Source organism: Electrona antarctica (genome assembly GCF_951216825.1).
Source record: "Electrona antarctica genome assembly, chromosome: 16".
Classification (NCBI taxonomy): Eukaryota; Metazoa; Chordata; class Actinopteri; order Myctophiformes; family Myctophidae; genus Electrona; species Electrona antarctica.
In genome coordinates this window covers 36,907,118-36,926,408 of record NC_136797.1, presented here as the reverse complement: position 1 = coordinate 36,926,408, position 19,291 = coordinate 36,907,118, and the positions used below count along the sequence as shown (strand labels likewise).

Genomic DNA, 19,291 nt, shown 5'->3' with positions numbered 1-19,291 from the left:
ATTTCAATAGGTTTCATTACGCAATTTCAGGATTGCAGACAAAATACACAGAATCTTTTATTGAAAAAATTGGTGACATTTAAAATAGCGCAAACTGAAAAACCACCGACTTTACAGACTTTTTTTCCCCTCGTGCTACTCACTCTCCCCATTTAGAGTGGAGAGTTAATATATAGATACACATTACACCTTGTAAAAGGCTGGTAGTCTGGAGAGTGTCTGGGACAGTGAAGCACTTTCACCTCAGTTCTGCCCTGCACACACAGGCAGGGCTGTTCGGCCCTCCGGAGCCCAGAGTCAGCGTGGCTCCAAATATACGGATCAAAAAGTCTCTTTAGTATAAAGTTCACCTTGTGCCTCTTCCACAGCCAGCCGCCGTCGTCCTGCAGAGCAGCAGCAGCAGCGCACACAGTAGTGGAAAGGTTTGCTTGCATTGCTGACATTGATGAGTAACAATATTCTATGAAGGCAGTGGTTCTCAAACCTGCTTTTACTTCAAGGACTCCCCTTAACTCTGACAGAATACAGTTACAGACTTGTATGGGTCAATTTAGGCCCCCCTAAATGATCTCAACAACAGACAGACTCCCTGAAATCCACTTTAAGAACCACTGCATTAGTTCATAAGAACCACTGCATTAGTTCATAAGAACCACTGCATTAGTTCATAAGAACCACTGCATTAGTTCACTGCATTAGTTCATAAGAACCACTGCATTAGTTCATAAGAACCACTGCATTAGTTCATAAGAACCACTGCATTAGTTCATAAGAACCACTGTTCAGGGTTAACTCTCAGAGTTACAGTCGATTTGGTTCTACCAAAACTATACCAATCATTTCCAGGGACCCCCTGGAACTCCGTCAAGGACCCCTGGGGGGCTGGGAGTCGTCCCCGGACCCCACTTTGAGAACCACTGCTTGTATAAGGATCAAAACAGATGTGAGGAAGAATGGGAAACTTGTTGCAAACTGTGGCATATATTAGTTATAACAGAACACAAGTATAAATAGGAAGGATATATTGAAATATCATAAGCTTATTTTTTTTGTTTTTACATGTATGTTTAGCAGGACGTTCAATACATGAAATGTGATTATGTGAACCATAAAACCAGCATATAATTGTTGTCTGAATCTCTTTTTCTCTCCTCTCATCATTGAGGATGTTGAGATTCGAACCTACACGGTATTTAACCACTTTAAAGGGATATTTCATTAAAAAAAAAAAAATTGGTCATTCCATCGTCTACTCAGGCGTATGTGAACACCCCAGACAGTTTTTAATTTGCTTGAGTCAGTATTTAGATATTGTTTTTAAAGTGAAATATCCCTAACTCTGGGCTCCCTATTTTGGTCATGTCATTTTACTTTAGGTGAAAAGTATTTCTAAAACAGGCGCTCTACAGGCTCACAACGTGCGACGCATTGGGAGCTTGTAGATCGTATATTTCCGAAATAATTTGAGCTTGGTAGACTGGTTATTTTCCAAATAATATAATAATAATAAATAAAAAAAGCTTAAGTGGTTAACCTAGTAATTGAATGGGGAGATTGATAATCAGCCGTGACAGTGGGCTATCTGGTTGTATTGGGAATCAGTCCACTGGTAGTACAAAATTACTTTTTTCCCCACCATCATTATTTGGTTCTGAGCAGTCACACTTTGGGAGAGTGAATGAAGGGTAGGTTATTCCTCTATTAGTGAAGATAATGCTCTTTCTCCAGCAAGTAACCAGGTGGAAGATTAAACTCCCACTCATCGCATTTGTAGTTGTTCTTTTTTCATTCAATACACCTAAAAGAACTGCTTTGGTTTCAAACCACTTTGGATACATCCAACCAGAGTCCAATACTGACGTCCTTCCCAGAGAGGGTTTAATTGCTCTCTGCTGCAGCAGGCCTCGGTTCTGTCCAGCAGAACGCTGCCCTGTGTTCTGTATCACATCTCAGCATCGCTGTAAGACAAAGAGCAACAGCTGCCATGAAGAAGAATAGTTATCTCTCATACCCAAACAATTCCCCGTCAGCGAGAGATCACACACACACACACACGCCCAAAGAACTCTATATAGGGTGTGGAAACGGTTTGGAATGTTTCCGTCTGATCTGGATTCATGTGAGTTGAGTTATGAGACAATCTCAGAGCTTTACCCAACTCTTACATTGGATGCCACCCAATGTTTGTGAACAGAACTTAATATTACACACACACACACACACACACACACACACACACACACACACACACACACACACACACACACACACACACACACACACACACACACACACACACACACACACACACACACACACACACACACACACACACACACACACACACACACACACACACACACACACACACACACACACACACGTTTATATTGCTATACTTGTAAGGGCATCAACATTTGACTGCCGATGTGGCACTGAAAATAGCCTATCAACTAGGTATAAATGAGACTATCAAGCAATGCCTAATCCTAACAACTACCCGAATCTTTTCCTTATTGCAAGCCTAAAGAGCCGTCCACAGCAAGTACTATAACTAAGTATAATAGTTTTTAGTTATAGTTACAGTGCTTACCGTGAACGGCCCTTAACTCAAAAAGCTTTTGTAACTATAAAGAAACTCTGACATTTTGTCCTCACAAAGTCCATTTCTTAAATTCTACTATACTTGTGCAGTGGTGGATACAGAACGTTTATAATGACTCGGCCCGGAAGAATCTGGGTCCTGAGTTTGTAAGCTTCGATATTATATAATGAATAGCGGATGATGTCAATATGGCAATTTTTCTCACTGTCCATTTGGCTGCGTTCTGCGAAAAAAGAGACCAGGCACATATGTTTTGTACGCTTGCCACTTACAATACGTAATTTGTGATTACTGTTGCTTTTGGTGACTGCAAGGTGCTTCCACATTCCAGTCTACTCTTAAAATTTCCATTCCTGACTCTATGCCCATAGGTCACTGTAATTAACTGCTTATTTTCAGATCATCAGCCAAAATATTTAACATTCCAGAATGGACAGCATGTGTTCATCGTTGCACAAGGATAATGTGCTTCTGATGTTAGAAGTTTCCTTCTTTCTTTCGCGTCTGAAACTTATCTGATGCATTGAAACATTGTGACCTGGAATCTGTCGTTTTTCATCTCCGACGGTGGGGAAAGCTGGTCATTCTGGGCGGGCCCAGCTATTCAATCTGGCTGGGCAGGCCCTGGGCTCACCCAGGCCACCCGTAGATTCGCCCCTGTTTGTGGGGAGACTTGGCCCTCACAAGTATTAGTGATACATGTACACACCCACACAGTCACCCACACCCAAACATGCAGTCACCTCATAAATCATTGGTGTGTTCTGTTGAATCTGGCATCAGTGTTCCGTGTGCTCCACCAGTGTCTATCATGTTCAACTTTTCTGTTCCGTTCCGAGGCTCTTCCTCTGTGCTCCTCCGTCTCCGCTTACACAGTGTGTACCTTCGACTGGAATACATTTAGACAGTTATATGTCAATCAATACATCAGTCAGAAATGATCACATGCCTTCAGATCTGTAGAAGTCGAGAAATAGTTCAGAAAACAAACATTTTATTTTTTATTTTGAGTAGAATAAATACAATATATACTTGACAACAATTTTCAGCAAAGTTTAGAGAAGGAGTTTTGTTCGGGACACATTTTGGAACATTCCAAAAATTCAGACATGATTTTTTGGCAAAAAAAATAACAGATCTGTAGAATGGTCCATATGTGTAGTTACAAAAGTTAATCATATAAATATGACTATCCATGCCTTGCTTCTTCTTACTTCACTTTTGGCTGATTCCTGAGCCAAATATAGGGCATTCAAAACATTAGAAAAGAAACATGAGAAAATGTTTCTGCTCAATGAAAACGTTACAAGACATCACTTTTATCAACTGTGGAAAACGTAACCAAAGTGCCAACATTGCCAGGCGAGGTGGAGAGTTAAAATATTGTGGTCTGTCCTTGACTTGTTTAACCACGTAAGCTTTTTTTCTACAAAAACAGAATAAATACATTAAAATAAATAGGCTATCTGACATTTTCAAACATCTTTGAAAACTTCCAGAACATTTTCTATATAATCTGCATTTTTGTAAAGGTTTTTTGTGGTCTCTTACTATATGTGCTAGAGATGCTGTGTGGATTGCATTATTCACAGGCATTTTCTCTGCATATCACTTTTGCTCCACAGTATTCAAGTGCAAAGTTTGCACCAACGTTGTACTAGTAACAATCAGGGCCAAGGGACAGTCACATGATTGACACCACATGGAAACTGAGCAGCTAGCCCAGTCATGGAACTGCACTGCACTAAAAGAAACGTGCTAATATGAGATAATATCTTGTTATCTTGTTACAACATAACATGGGTTTCTTTGTATTTGTCCACTGTGGCATTAATGTGTTGTGCTATGCCATAAGAAACGGTAGTATATTCTCAATAAACCTTCAACAATTCAAGTCCACAAAACCTGAATATACTGTAGACTCTACAGTACAGTAGTAGAGCAGTGGGTTTTAGTTGGAGACCCAATATAGGAATTTGATGTCTCCCCAAACTAGTGAAAATAGTTACATTTGTGGAATTTATTTTAATCAGTTTTGTTTTATTTCATGAAATTCTTTTGAAAAATGTTAGCATTTTTTTATGTATGAAAAACTGATTCTTCTTCTTCTTCTTCTTATTATAATAAACTCTTTTGAAATAACAATGATCGGGACCAGACGGTTAGCTCAACCGTCTGGGCATCTAGTCTGCTGAGCCAGCCTGGCGGCGTGTCGCAGGTTCATCTAGGCTGCTGAGCCAGCCTGGCGGCGTGCCGCAGGTTCTATCATCTAGGCTGCTGAGCCAGCCTGGCGGCGTGTCGCAGGTTCATCTAGGCTGCTGAGCCAGCCTGGCAGCGTGCCGCAGGTTCTATCATCTAGGCTGCTGAGCCAGCCTGGCGGCGTGCCGCAGGCTCGACTCCCGATCCCGACGGCCTTTGCCGCGTGTCTTCCCCTCCCATCTCTCTCCCCATTTCCTGTCAGACTACTTTCATCCTATCAATAAAGGCAGAAAAAGCCCCCAATAAATATATTAAAAAAAAGAAAAGAAATGACAATGATCGCAAGATTCGCGACCCACAAAAATTGATCTGCGATCCACAAATGGGTCCCGACACTGTATAACAGTGCTGTAGAAACAGGAATTCGGGTGAAGTGTGTGATAAGCCTTTACAGTTTCACAAGACATTCAATAAAATGCAGATACATTCTATCCATGTCCCTGAGTACAGACCACAGGAAACCATGCTGTTAGTTAAACGTGTACTCCATTCATTGCACAACATTGTGCAAGCAACATCATTGTACAAATAAAATCGGCTTCACAGTCTACACCAGGGGTTCTCAACCCGTGGGTCGCGACCCCTCGGGGGGTCGCCAAATTATTTTAGGGGGTCCCCAAATTATTTTCAAAAAAAAAAAAAAAAAAAAGTTCTTTAAATTTTATTTTCACGATTTTTCTAAAATAGCAGACCTACAAGCTCGTAGCGCGCCACTCGCTACGAGCTTGTAGATCTGCTATTTTTCAATAGCTAAATTATAACATAATGCTTAAAACACCAAAAGGGGTTCCCGCCCAAAATGGTTTAAGGTTATTGTAGCAGTCAATTTATATTGGGGGTCGGGAGGGGGCGGGGCGGGGGTCCCGAGACATTGCCAAAGCATTTCCGGGGGTCCCCGGCCAAAAACGTTGAGAACCCCTGGTCTACACAGCATGTTTTGATTAGGATTGTTTTTCTTTGGGATACAGTATATATGTATATGGAAGGACAATATCAGTCACCAGAAGCAGGGACGCTGAATTCACACATGGTTGAAATGGAGTTTGAAGTGCAGTGGGTTTATATAGGAAGGGCATGTCTGATAAAAAATGAATATATAATATATAAATGTTGAATCAGCAACTGGGGGTGCACACAAAAGACAGAGTATACGTATGTGATGTGACCCCTGAAGGTGAAATACCACTTTAATCCCTATACTTCTTACAAATAGCAAAGGTAGCTGATTTATAAGCTCACAACACGTCATGTTGTGATGATGTGTTGTGATCTCGTACAACTGCAATTTTTACTCTTTGGGGAAAACAAGACTAAATATGCCCAAAATATGGACACCAGGGTTAATGTAATTTTATTTGTTGTGATTGTGATAATTGTGATAGTATCAAACATAATAGACCGAGCTACTCAATATGGGGAGTCGGCGACAGTCATGCAATAAAACAAGGCATTGATTGTATGATGGTTTCTTTCCACTCACTGTGAACACATGCAGATGAAAACGATGAGGAGAATGAGGAAGACGAGTCCTGTGATGACGCAAGCGATGATGATCTGACGCTGTTCTCCAATCTGCAATTCCAGGTCATAATACTCACATCTGGAACCTATGAAACCATGTTCACACCTAGGGGCGAAGAATCACAAACAAAAAGACTCAAAAACATCACTTCCACAATGAGTACACAAATGAAGAATGGTGGATCCCAGACGGTCTTACAGCAGTGGTTCGCAAACTTTTCAGGTCGAGACCCAAAAGAGAGATTAGACATTTGCCCGGAACCCAAACTAGTGAAAATAGCAGATCTACAAGTGCACAATGTGTCGCTTGGCGCTGCGTTGAAAGCTTGCAGATCAGCTATTTTCACTACTTCTTAATTCATTTATTTTTTATATTCATGGAATTTCTTAGGTTTGTTTGTTTTAAAAAAAAAAAAATTACTTTTGAAATATATATTTATTTTGTGTAGTCTCCACAGAATGGGGCCCCAAACATTTTTAGTTTGAGACGCAAAAGAGAAATTCTGTGTCTTCCTGGGACCCAAACATACAAGAATACATCATGAATCATCACTTAAATGATGATGCCCGATTTATGAAAATAGCTAATGTACATGCTTGCTCACAACACATCGCACGCGTTTTGTTGCTGCTCAGACTTGATAAAAACCAATCTGATTCCAAACTAGAAACACCAAAAATCTGCAAATCAGTGGATAGATTAGTTCTCCAGTCCACAGTCAGTCAGTCAGTCAGTCAGTCAGCTTGCGTGCCTACTGGCAAAGATGGCCATATACAGTATCAGAGGCGATTGTGTGCACTGGTCCGAAATTTGCCTCGCATATCATCCTCAGCACATGCAACACCAAATACAAGAAACAGATTTACACACTTTTGAACATACTGTAACATTACAATATAATAATAGACAAAGAAATGCTTCAGTGTCATCATGGAACTTTGTTCAGAACATGATTGCAGTGAGAGACAATATTTTGTTGGAAAACAGGCCCTTAGCATGTTGTAATGGTAGGCTGATACATAGTACAAAGTAAAGATGATTCCAGAGAAAATTCTACCACTCCTTCCTTCTTGACTGTCATTCCATGATTCAATTCTTACTCATTTTTAAAGTTAGGCCTTTATTTGTCTTGTGTGGGAAATTCAGTTTCAGTTCCACGCAGCTGCACCGATGGTCATGATCAGCAATTTCCATTTGGGGGGGGAGCAGTTGAGTGTCTTGCTCAGGAATACAACTTTAACAGCTTAAGCACTATTTAAAAATACTGTAGTGATAATCAACAGCTCTAAGTCAGTCATATAGAAATATGTAGAAGGATTATGTTTTCTTTTTAAATATTATTTAGCACATCACATTGGATGGATCCTGAGATTTGGTCTGATTGGTTTGAAAGGCGCAGAGGACGAAATACCACCCTTTTCACATTGGCCTAATATAGTGCCACCAGGAGGCCGAACATTGCTGGCCTACCTGACCTGACGGAGACTTGTGCTCCGAGGAGCACTTTTTCTAGTTTGTAATGTTTTGTCTTGTCCTCCCAGGCAACCTAATTACAAAACATGTCCTACATCAGTGGTCGTCATAGTGTGGAAAATGTGTTAATATAGCATTATATATATTATTAATAATTAATTAATTAACATACATTAATTAGTTAATATAGCATTTTAAAAAATCAGTTTAAGCACTTTTAACCCTATGGGTTTGCCGTCAAAGACGATACATTCATTTGGGTGTCCATGAAGACGACATGACATGAAGTGTTTTGAGAACCATTGTCCTACAACATGGCAGTACGTCAGGGCCAAATTAGCCATTGGGCCAATGGGGCCGTGGCCCAGGGGCCCTTGGCTCTGAGGGGCCCTTCTGGGATAATGTAAAGCCCTGTAATGGGTTTGATGCCCTGAAAAAAGCTCCTGGGGACCTTCATTGGCCATTGATTTAGTTAAATTTAGGTAAAAAAAATGATAAAAACACAAAAAACCTCGAAATTTCTGCGCGCACGCGCGCTAGGGGGGCCCCAAAAAATGTACCGGCCCAGGGGCCCTTGTGGGGCTAATCCGTCCCTGTACGTAGTGTGTGGTACCTGCATGAGGGAACCTTCTGTTCTTCAATGTAACGACAGTCCCCGTTGATGCAGTAGTGCTTCAGTGCTTTGGGACACTTGGTGAAATGGCCATTCCACTGGCCTGTCTCTTTATTAGAGTCTGCTGTGGAAAGAAAACTACATTTAATTTATTTCGGGAGTATAGTAACACTCAAGGCAAATATTTCTATAACAGCAATTCATAGGCTTTTTTTTAACCACATGAACCTCAGGGTCCCTATTCTGGGGGCGAACATTCAGTGAAAATAGCAGATCTACAATCTCACAACGAATATAACATGGCACCACTTCAATGCCACTTCAGGGCTGCCCTGTTCTAATCTGTTGCTATTTTGAATGGTGTCTTTAAGAGGGAAGACAGGAGGGGGCCAGGTATCGACCTCTAGGGTCAACAACATATACCATATAGGGGTTATAAGTGGTTAAAGTCCATTGAAAATCTATGGATAAAAGTGTTTTAGTAAGAGGAAAAGTGAGAGATTTCTTTTTTATAAGATGTAGCCTATTCACTGTCATATTCTATTCACTTACTACTAATTCTTCTGTTTTTATTGATCTTTTTGCCTTTTCACCCAATGTAGTCCTTATGCCAAAATATCAATTATTTGTATAACATTGACACGTCGTCTTACATTTGAGAAACTTGACCCATCTTTCAGGGGAGCGGAGCAGCCAGCGGCCTTGCGCGTTGGCAAGCGCTCCCTCTGTGCGTCTCAGCCAACCACTGCGACTGGGCCCATTGGGGGGGTGGTGGGGGTTTGAGAACAACTGGTTTTGGAATCGCTTACACACAAAAGAAAGCAAGGAGTATGAAGAAGGATTCACACAGTAAGCCTTCTAATCCACTCCGCAGCAAACTGCTGCCAATGGTTGGATGGAAATCATGGAATGCATTTTTACATTCTTTTTTTTCTCCATTGCGTCTTATGAGTGGTTGGGTTCTTTTGCAACCTGGCTGCATGGGCTGTCAGTGTGACATGGTCTGATAAGGGGTCTCTATTCCCCATGTCGTCCCCCTGTGTAGTCTGTCACTGCTGGTTGGTCTTGGGGACAGGTACAGTAGACCAGGGGTTCTCAACCCGTGGGTCGCGACCCCTCGGGGGGTCGCCAAATTATTTAAGGGGGTCCCCAAATTATTAAAAAAAAAAAAAAAAAGATTTTTTTTATTTTTTATTTTCACGATTTTTTAAAAATAGCAGACCTAAAAGCTCGTAGCGCGCCACTCGGTGGCGCGCTATGAGCTTGTAGATCTGCTATTTTTCAATAGCTAAATTATAACATAATGCTTAAAACACCAAAAGGGGTTCCCACCCAAAATGGGTTAAGGTTATTGTAGCAGTCAATTTATATTGGGGGTCGGGAGGGGGCGGGTCGGGAGGGGGCGGGGCGGGGGTCCCGAGACATTGCCAAAGCATTTCCGGGGGTCCCAGCCCACAGGTTGAGAACCACTGGTGTAGAGACAACGTGTCTCTTCCAATACACGCAACGCCACCAGTGGCTTCTTTTCACTTGACAGTGTAGAGTTTCACCTGGAGGGAGTTACACATCCGGAAGGAACTCACTGTCCCTCTCATGGTGTCCCAACCAACCTGTAGGACAGTGGTTCTCAATCTGTGGGTCGGGACCCCCACATGATTTATGGGGGTCTCCAAGTGACAGTGAAGTGACAATTTAATGACCTTTAAGACCTTTTTAATACCTCAAAAACAAAAAAAGAGAAAAGGAGGAAGGAAGGAAGGAAGGAAGGAAGGAAGGAAGGAAGGAAGGGTAATCATCAAACTCAAAACTGGTCCAACATTGGCCAAATTGTCAAATAATATAAGGAGGCAAACATTGTGAAAATAGCCGATCTACAAGCTCACAACTATTTTCAGTTTTCACAATATTTACGTATCTGTGGAACCGAGTTCCACTAAATGTTATGCCTCAGCTCCTATAATTCCAAGTGCTTATTGGGTGAGATTCAAATGTGATTATTTTGGCGGGTCATGGCCTGAAAAGGTTGAGAAGCACTGCTGTAGGACAGGGGTTCTCAACGTTTTTGGCCGGGGACCCCCGGAAATGCTTTGGCAATGTCTCGGGACCCCCGCCCCGCCCCCTCCCGACCCCCAATATAAATTGACTGCTACAATAACCTTAAACCATTTTGTGCGGGAACCCCTTTTGGTGTTTTAAGCATTGTTATAATTTAGCTATTGAAAAATAGCAGATCTACACGAGCTTGTAGGTCTGCTATTTTTGAAAAATCGTGAAAATAAAATGTAAACATTTTTTTATTTATTTTTTTGAAAATAATTTGGGGACCCCCTAAAATAATTTGGCGACCCCCCCGAGGGGTCGCGACCCACGGGTTGAGAACCCCTGCTGTAGGAGACAATGCAGTGACAGACATCGCCCTCCCTGCTGCCTGGTTCTCCAACCCCTGATGCACCGTGAAGGATTTTGAATCCATGGTCTCCCTCCATGCCCAGTGGTGGGCAGGAACTTTACCCCCGTGCCCCCCGGACGCCCCGATACTTCTCATGCTTCTCTCTCTGTTGACCTGACCTCATACACTGGAATAGCCCGATATATAAATAGATCTGGAGGAATTAAACACCGCCTGGAAAAGACCTGGTGGCATCATCATGCTGCGAGGGTGTAATACATGATGTGTGTCAATTAACGCAGCATACTTCTCTAGAAACACACACGCGTTTGTAATGTATTACTGTGATTGTAAGGACATCAAACTTGTAGGATGCCAATTTTATAAATAACACTTACTATTTATTTTTGCCATTTTTTAACCCTAAGCGTAAAGCCCGAGTTATACTTAGTTGTGTCACAGACAAAATACAAGCTCACACCGCGTCGCAGCTACTGTAAGCATCAGTGATGCACAGATATGGACATTCTTGGCCGATAGCGATGTTTATAATAACAATTTAGCCGATAGCCGATACTGATACCGATATGTTTATTTAGTTTGTGTTGTTTTTATTTCCCCCTTTTGTGCCAGGGAAACAAATACATCTTCAATACAAGAAATCTACAGCTTGGTATGGCTGCAGATAACGCAAAATGCCATCGGTTTATGTCAGTCAGTTTTATTTGCCGATAACGATATTGACCGATACATCGGTGCATCCCTAATAAGTAGTAAATCAGGCGTAACTCTAAGCTTAACCCCCCCACACACACACACGTTATATATTACAGTTACAGATGTGATTTTTTCTCCTCCTCGGGCTTCTGTCAGTCGCTTTTGTTTTCTCCCTGGAAATAAAAACATCTGGGTTTCCGAGGCTACTTTTGTTCTCTTTCGCACAAAAAGAGAATGAACCATATCTCCATCCCACTGGATTACAGACACATCCAGGTTTATCCCTACCTTTTCCCTCCCTGTTTCACTCAAGGCTACGGCAATGCTTTACTACCTTTTCCCAGGAGTTTTATATTTGTATATGAGCCTGTAAAAGAATGTGCTGTTTAACTCGCATCAAAGCGACAGACTCTATTGTACGCTGAAACATGAGCACAATGAGAACAGGGCCTTTATAATGACCTTTAGTCCTGAAAAGAAAGTATCTCATTACAAAAAGAATGTCCGTGGAATGGCAGTCGACAGAATCATTGGTGCATGTGTTAAACAGTTAAAAGACAAAGTAACAACCCGGCCTTCCTCGGCTAGAGCGGCAGATCAGTAAAGAAAGAACAAACAACACAAGGGAATTAAAATGCCGTGCCAATGATGGAAACAGCCCTCGGTATGAAACAACAAAGTAATTTGTCCCAGGCTGTCTTCATAAAGAGTCGGTGTTGTATTTCTCCATTGCACACACAGAGCAGGGGTGACCAGCCAGGCCGGGCCCCTCGTTGGCAAGGCCACTTTAATTAGCACGGGGCTCTCTGAACGTAGTGGAATATGACACCTCTGCACCTTCATTAACCGCTTTTCTATTATTTGCTCTCTTTTTTCCTGTGTGTGTGTGTGTGTGTGTATACATTATCACTCTTTCATTAGCCACTTAAAACCCTCTATACTTAACGACTACTTAGTTGACTGAGGTCAGCTCTATACTTTTCACTCTACACCAAAATCTCTTTGCCTAAAATAGCCGATCTACAAGCTCACAGTGCGCCACGTTGCAACACGTTGTGAGCTTGCATATCGGCTATATTTTCACTGAATGTTTGCCCCAGACACTGGCGTTCAAGTGGTATTCTAGATTCCAACTTTAAAGCAAACTTTTATGACGCGGCAAAAGTTAACTCGCCCCTCCTCCGGCACACATATCTACCTGTGCAATTGTTTCTGTTGCTATGGTGATGACAGGGAGACACAGTTCGATTGGCAGGCTCCTCAGTGGCATTCCATTCTTCCAGAGAGTATTTGCATAGGGCCAAAGCTGTAGCCAGAAACAACATACAAAGCTCTGGTCACACACACACACACACAATAAACAAACACACACACACACACAAATGGAAAATACCTGTGCAAGACACGATAACCTATGCTCTCTTGCACAAAAATAATACATCCCATTCCGTCTTGTACACACACACACACACACACACACACACACACACACACACACACACACACACACACACACACACACACACACACACACACACACACACACACACACACACACACACACACACACACACACACACACAGAGAGAGAACCCACCACGCCCACCAATTGCTGTGGTCACTCATAGGTTTGATTGGGCAGGAGTGGGTTGCAGTGTGTGTACGCTTAAGCTATAGAACTTTCACAACTAAACACTACAGATTCTGCCATTATGTATTACCAATTCCAGGCTACAGTATTCCTGTCGTGCACAGTATTTATTCAATTGTTAACTATAGCATTTAGTCCAGAAATGTATCAACAGCACGCTAGATATAGCATTACATCAAAATGGTTAAGCCCATTATCATCTTTGAAAGCATTAATTTAGTAGAAAGTGGGTCAAGACTCAAACTAAACAATGTTAAACTTAATGGATACAGTGACATTGTTACATGAAACGTGTAACTTTTGTAAGTGATCTCTGCTAAAGAGAATGTACTTCATCACTTAATAGAACAACATTCCTCCTGTAAACCTGATGTAAATAATATGTGTTGGACATTAAAGCTTCTATAATCATTACAAACAGGTATTCTGTTAACACTCAGTGGGATAGACAAGATGAACTTGGAATACATTTCCCAAACGCTGGGTAGAACTGTTTAGCTTACCTGATAGTATGCCCAAATACAGCCTGTATGCCTTTGCCATCTCCACACTAAATACAACCACTTGTCCAAGACAAGATAGAGTCTGAAACTAATATAGGTCAACCTGATCCGGACCTTATTTTCTCAAATGTCAAGATCCAAATCCATGTGTCTGTGTTGTAGGAGTTGTCCAATGATAGGCTGTGTTCTGTCATGGACAGCATTTGAGTTCATAGTCAGCCTGCCAAGTTTGATGTCCTCCAAAGCAGACATGAAGCCCAAGGTGCCTGCCTGCCCTGCCTGCCTGGACTGTGCACTGCAGTGGAGAGAGTGAGAAATAAAAGGGGTGGGACTGAAACCTAAAGCTGATCACCCATAAACCCTGCTACCACTACCCCGCCCACAAGTTTAAAGGAGAATACCACTTCATTTAAGCATGTTATAAGCCGGTGGCATAGATAGATACGTTATTACCGTATTTGTTAGATGAACACAGTGCAAACACAAAATACTAAAGGCCAGATGCCATATTGATAATGTCAGCCTCTGTCAAAAAATAGAATGTGTTGGTTAGAGAAGTGGTTTAAAATGTTCAATTTCATCCCTACACTGAATGTAAACATACTGAAATGCACCATAAACTGCAGCTGCATCATGAGAAAGTGAGACTCACAAACCCGTCTGATGTATGAAATCATGACCAGACATGTTTCGTTGCTTGTGAAGAGAGTGTGCGTGTGAAGGATGTTCACACGCCATATACAATTTAGACATAACCTGTGTGTCTTACCTTGTGATCAGGTCTTTTGAGTCTCTGAAATGACTGAAAGACTGGAAACAAGATGTTCATGAGACAGATGAGCCTGCAGTGTAGGTAGAAGAAGGGAATAAGGGCAGACATAAGGAAGGATAAAGGTGAAAGAGACAATGGCCCGGTTTCCCAAAGGACACATGGTGTAAGAGGTATGGGGCAGTATTATGCGTGTCTGAAGTACCAGGTCTTATTACTTAACTTAAGACCTGGAGGCGTGATCAATGCCATTTGGCTATTCTGAGTGGCCAAACAGCATTGACCACGCCTCCAGGTCTTAAATTAAGTCATAAGACCTGGTACTTAAAGGACCACTTCACCACTTTTCAACCTATCTTCATATACTAGTCCTCACTAATAATCATGATAAAATGGCTACCATTTTTTTCTACTCAGTCTGTGTCTCATAGGAGGACTGTGGGCAGTTCAGAAACCCGTCCACCAGTGACATCATCGATGGGGAATCCAAGCTATTAGAAACGGCAGGCTTTCTAGTACTGAAAAGTTGCAATGCGAAAATGGAAGCCATCGTTCTCATGATAATACAAATCTAAACATTTTTGTAAAAAAATATTGTTTTAAAAAAACATGCCTAACGATGATGTCACTGGTGGACGGGTTTCTGAACTGCCCAGTCCTCATATGAGAAGCAGACTGAGTAGAAAAAATGGTGCCATTTTATCATGTTTATTAGTGAGGACCAATTATATGAAGATGGGTTGAAAAGTGGTGAAGTGGTCCTTTAAGACACGCATAATACTGCCCATGGTGTTGCTCAGCTCAGATGCCCTCTAGGCCGCACACAGAAGCATGTGGACATAGACATTTTGTGCATAGATGTGCCACGCAATGGTAGGCCTCAGGCCTGGTATGGTAGGCCTCAGGTCTACCATTCTGAAATTTAATTTAATAATATTTGGACTGCTGGACAGCTGACACTCTTAAAAAAAATATATATATATATATATATATATATATATATATATATATACACACACACATACTTATATATATATTTGTTTTTCTATTGTTTTTAAGAGTAAATAGAGTCTACTGTCAGCTGTCCAGCAGTCCAAATATTATTAAATTCAATTTCAGAATGGTAGACCTGAGGCCTACCATACCAGGCCTCAGACCTGAGGCCTACCATTGCGTGGCACATCTATGCACGAAATGTCTATGTTCACAGGCTTCTGTGTGCGGCCTAGAGGGCATCTGAGCATGTGCAACACCATACCTCTTACACCATGTGTCCTTTGGGAAACCGGGCCAATGCCATTGACAGCCAGACAGGGGCGGGGAATGATACTATCAATGAAGGATAATAGGGTAGGTAAAATGTAAAATTGGCTATTTTGTCCAAAATGATCAGGGGAGCGGCATAGCGCTAATTAACACAGGAATGACCCAGTCAGCATATGAATGGTCCAGGTGTGTGACATTTTAAATATTCTGCCACTACTACTTTTGAGCCACGGTTAACACAGCAGTGGTACTGGGAATAAAGCAGGGATTTGACTCACACAGGGCCTTGGGCCAACTATATTTTAGGCCCCCTGCCCCCCTGCCCTCCTGCTCTATAAAATGAAATACAGTATACCCAGCCTAGAACTCCTGGTGGTCAGAAGTAAAAGAATAATGAAGATTAACATAATTCTAACACTAGTGATGCACCGAATATTCGTCCGCAGAAAATATTCGGCAGAAAAGGGCTAAAAATGCATTTTCAGCCTATTCGGTTTCGGCCCGAAAAGGCAGAAAATATATCACCGAACAGTGTATGCAATTAATGCATTCAAAAGAGCTGAATAAATGTTTTATGGACCCATAATAGTGATTATTATTTAAGTTAAGTTTTGCCATAAATCAGGTAGCTTTAAGGTACGGCCATGACAGCAATGGTAGGAAAAAATATATATAATATTAATCATTTTCGGGTATTCGATTTTCGGCCAACTGTTTCCTATATTCGGTATTCGGTTTCGGCCAAGAATTTCCCTTTCGGTGCATCCCTAATTAGAACTAGAAAAAGTGCCCCTCGGGGCACAGGTCTCCACCAGGGCAGGTCAGGTTGTGGCCTCCTGGTGACGCTATAATAAGCCAATGTGAAAAGGCCTTTGTCAGCCTTCTGATTGGTTCCTGACTGTCTAACCAGCAGGCTCTTTCTGCTTTGTTCCGCCCTGGTTCCGCCTTGTTTATATTGAATTTGCAAAAACATTGTTTTTGGAAAAAACTAAAAACAAACATGATATACCCAGTCACCATGCTGCACCTGTGATGTTCCTTTTTACTGACACCAAGTTTAAAATAAGAATTGAGTGCACAGAATATCAATATGAAGCAACTGAAAAACATGTTATTTCAATGGTAGTGGATGTAGAGAGAGGATTTTTGTCCAACCACGAAACGGCAACCAATGGGTGTGAAGAGGGGCACAACCAAGGGCGGGACTTGACAAAGGGTGAATTTGATGATTTGAGGCATTTTGTTCCAAAAATGTGTTTTGCAAAAATCCACCTGTTGGTGGCACTATAACAGGCCAATGTGGGATATATGGGGATGGGATATATTCCTCAGCCTAGTAGGAACGTCTGTGAGAAATTTCACGGCACGCAATGATTTAAGGTCAATCCTGTAAACTTTGAAAGCCAATGTTATAAACCAATCACGATGGAATATGAAATATCGGACAGATCTGTATTGAGCAGATGACTATAGAGATACTGTGTAACATTTTGCATTTCCTGGTGGTGCTATAACAAGCCGTTCTGGAAGATTTGGGGCAGAGGTTCATCGTTGGCATAGGGAGTGTGTGTGCAAAGTTTGGCATCGATCGGGTTAACGGTGCCGGAGATTAGCTGTACACAGACGGATGAACGGACACAGTCACACACACGGACGGAGTGCAAAACATACTCTATCCCCATACCTTCGGCCTGGTGGAGACAATGAATGATCAATTAGACCAGTGTTTCACAACCTTTTTCATTTCAAGGAACCCCCAGTTTGATATGCATTAGGCAGGCCCCATTTGATGTACAATCTTTGGGGCCTCAATTTACACTGTATAATCTATAGTTAAGGGTCCGTTTGGTGCATTTGTACACTGTCAGAGTTACAGACCTGTAACAATCCATTTGGTTCCTAATCCTAACTATCAATAATTTAGCTGGGGACGTACCCCTTAGAACTCCCCCCAGGGGTGCGAATCAGTGATTTAGACTGCATACCGGCAAGTAATACACTTGACTGCAGGGTTCTCTTGGGCCTTTGGAACTTCTTGAAACATAATTTAAGTCGGATGAATAATGCCCTGGGCACACTGTGTCCCCACACAGCACTGAAAAGCAGCAGCCGTTCTCTAGTCTAGAGGACAAAAGGTTCAGACAGAGACAGTCAATGAAAAGCTCAGCATTTCTAGGAAGTGCTGACAAATTGACAATGAAATGAACCGGGATATTAAAAGAAAATGTTAAAGGGCTTGTATTACCAAAGATTTTAATTCATTGTTAGAAAAGGATATGCTTAAAGTAAACTAGATGTAATGGAGGAAAATGTACTTTCTTTGAAAATAGCTGATCTACAAGCTCACAGAGAATATCTGCAGAGTTTTTGGAAAATTGAAATTGAATAATCACATGCCCAATAGAGTTAAAGTGGTTAAAAACTCCATAGCAGTTAGCTGTATAGGCCTATAGCTGTTTAGAAGTTACCTGCAGAAATGTCAAGTTCAACTGAGGCGCTTAAAAATGTACTTCTGTCTGTGCGGATCATTTTCTCACATTAAAATGTACTTCTCACACATCTGATCCATGCATCAAAACAAAACAACAATACCAGACTACATAACCTATTTAGCAGCACCTAGGAAATATCCATGTATTATACCTATAAAATACTTTTTTGGTGCAGGCTATACACCGCCACAGAATGCTACTATCACCTAAAACTGGTGTGGGCCTTGTGTTCCAAATTGAATCAAACGCCTTGTTGTTTTAAGACACAACAATGTTCTTATTAACACCATCTTCAACCTCCCCAAATTCTTCCATGATTGCTATACTTCCTCCTCCTACTCTCCAAACATTTGCTATCCAGCAGTCCCACTGACACACAAGCTGAGCGAGCTCAACTCAGAACAACAACTTTCATTGTTCAAGCCACGGTCTTCATGTTAAGCCACATTTTAAGGCATAGTCCTGCCTAATAGATTAGTTTGTTTGTTTTCAAGGTTTGTAGGCTATCCACAAGTCTAAATAGGAAACTTGACAGCGAAAACAGAACATCCAAATAAGAATGGGAAAAGCTAGAAGAACTGTCCTACCTGGTAGCCTGGGTTCCCCATGGTTTCGGCACTGTTTTTTTGGCAAATCAATGGTTTCATCAATAGAAATCCACATCCTATCGATTGCACTAAGCCGTACTGTGCGACACTGCCCCCTGCTGCCTGATTCGCTGTCATTCACTCTGAGCATGGACAAAAGCATAATTCTTTAGGTCAGTCAATTTGGTTACATCATCATGTGTACACTCTGAGTTACAGACATTAAGGGGCGGGCATATGTTGTTGCTAATGCTAACTACCGTATCAATAATTTAGCTGGGGACCCCCCCACTGCTTTAAGTGGGGACACATTATCCATTTGACATTGCAGCCTTATCCAATTGTATGGGACTGTCAGTCAGGCTACAGTCTACACCTTCTCCGAAAGCCCTGCAGCTTTCATCCCTGGCTGTTAGCCCTGCCAATGCAAACTAAACCACAGCTC

The 19,291-nt window shown here is 41.7% G+C and overlaps 1 protein-coding gene across 7 annotated transcripts; it reads right to left on the bottom strand.

The window, feature by feature from the left end:
• Nucleotides 1-1,040: 1,040 nt before the first annotated feature.
• On the bottom strand, nt 1,041-18,984 carry btc (betacellulin, epidermal growth factor family member). 7 transcript variants are annotated; one of them, XM_079524562.1, is made up of 9 exons: nt 18,847-18,909; nt 14,502-14,574; nt 13,733-14,027; nt 12,777-12,884; nt 9,126-9,276; nt 8,473-8,596; nt 6,345-6,491; nt 3,349-3,494; nt 1,041-1,958 (listed from the first exon to the last, which is right to left on the bottom strand). In XM_079524562.1, the coding sequence occupies exons 4-8, from the start codon at nt 12,846-12,848 to the stop codon at nt 3,350-3,352; spliced, it is 639 nt and encodes a 212-aa protein (XP_079380688.1). In that variant the 5' UTR covers nt 12,849-12,884; nt 13,733-14,027; nt 14,502-14,574; nt 18,847-18,909; the 3' UTR covers nt 1,041-1,958; nt 3,349. The 7 variants fall into 7 exon arrangements, with proteins under 7 accessions (XP_079380688.1, XP_079380689.1, XP_079380686.1 ...); XM_079524563.1 differs by having other exon boundaries at nt 9,126-9,261; XM_079524560.1 differs by lacking the exon at nt 13,733-14,027 and having other exon boundaries at nt 8,473-8,593; nt 18,847-18,984.
• Nucleotides 18,985-19,291: the final 307 nt, after the last annotated feature.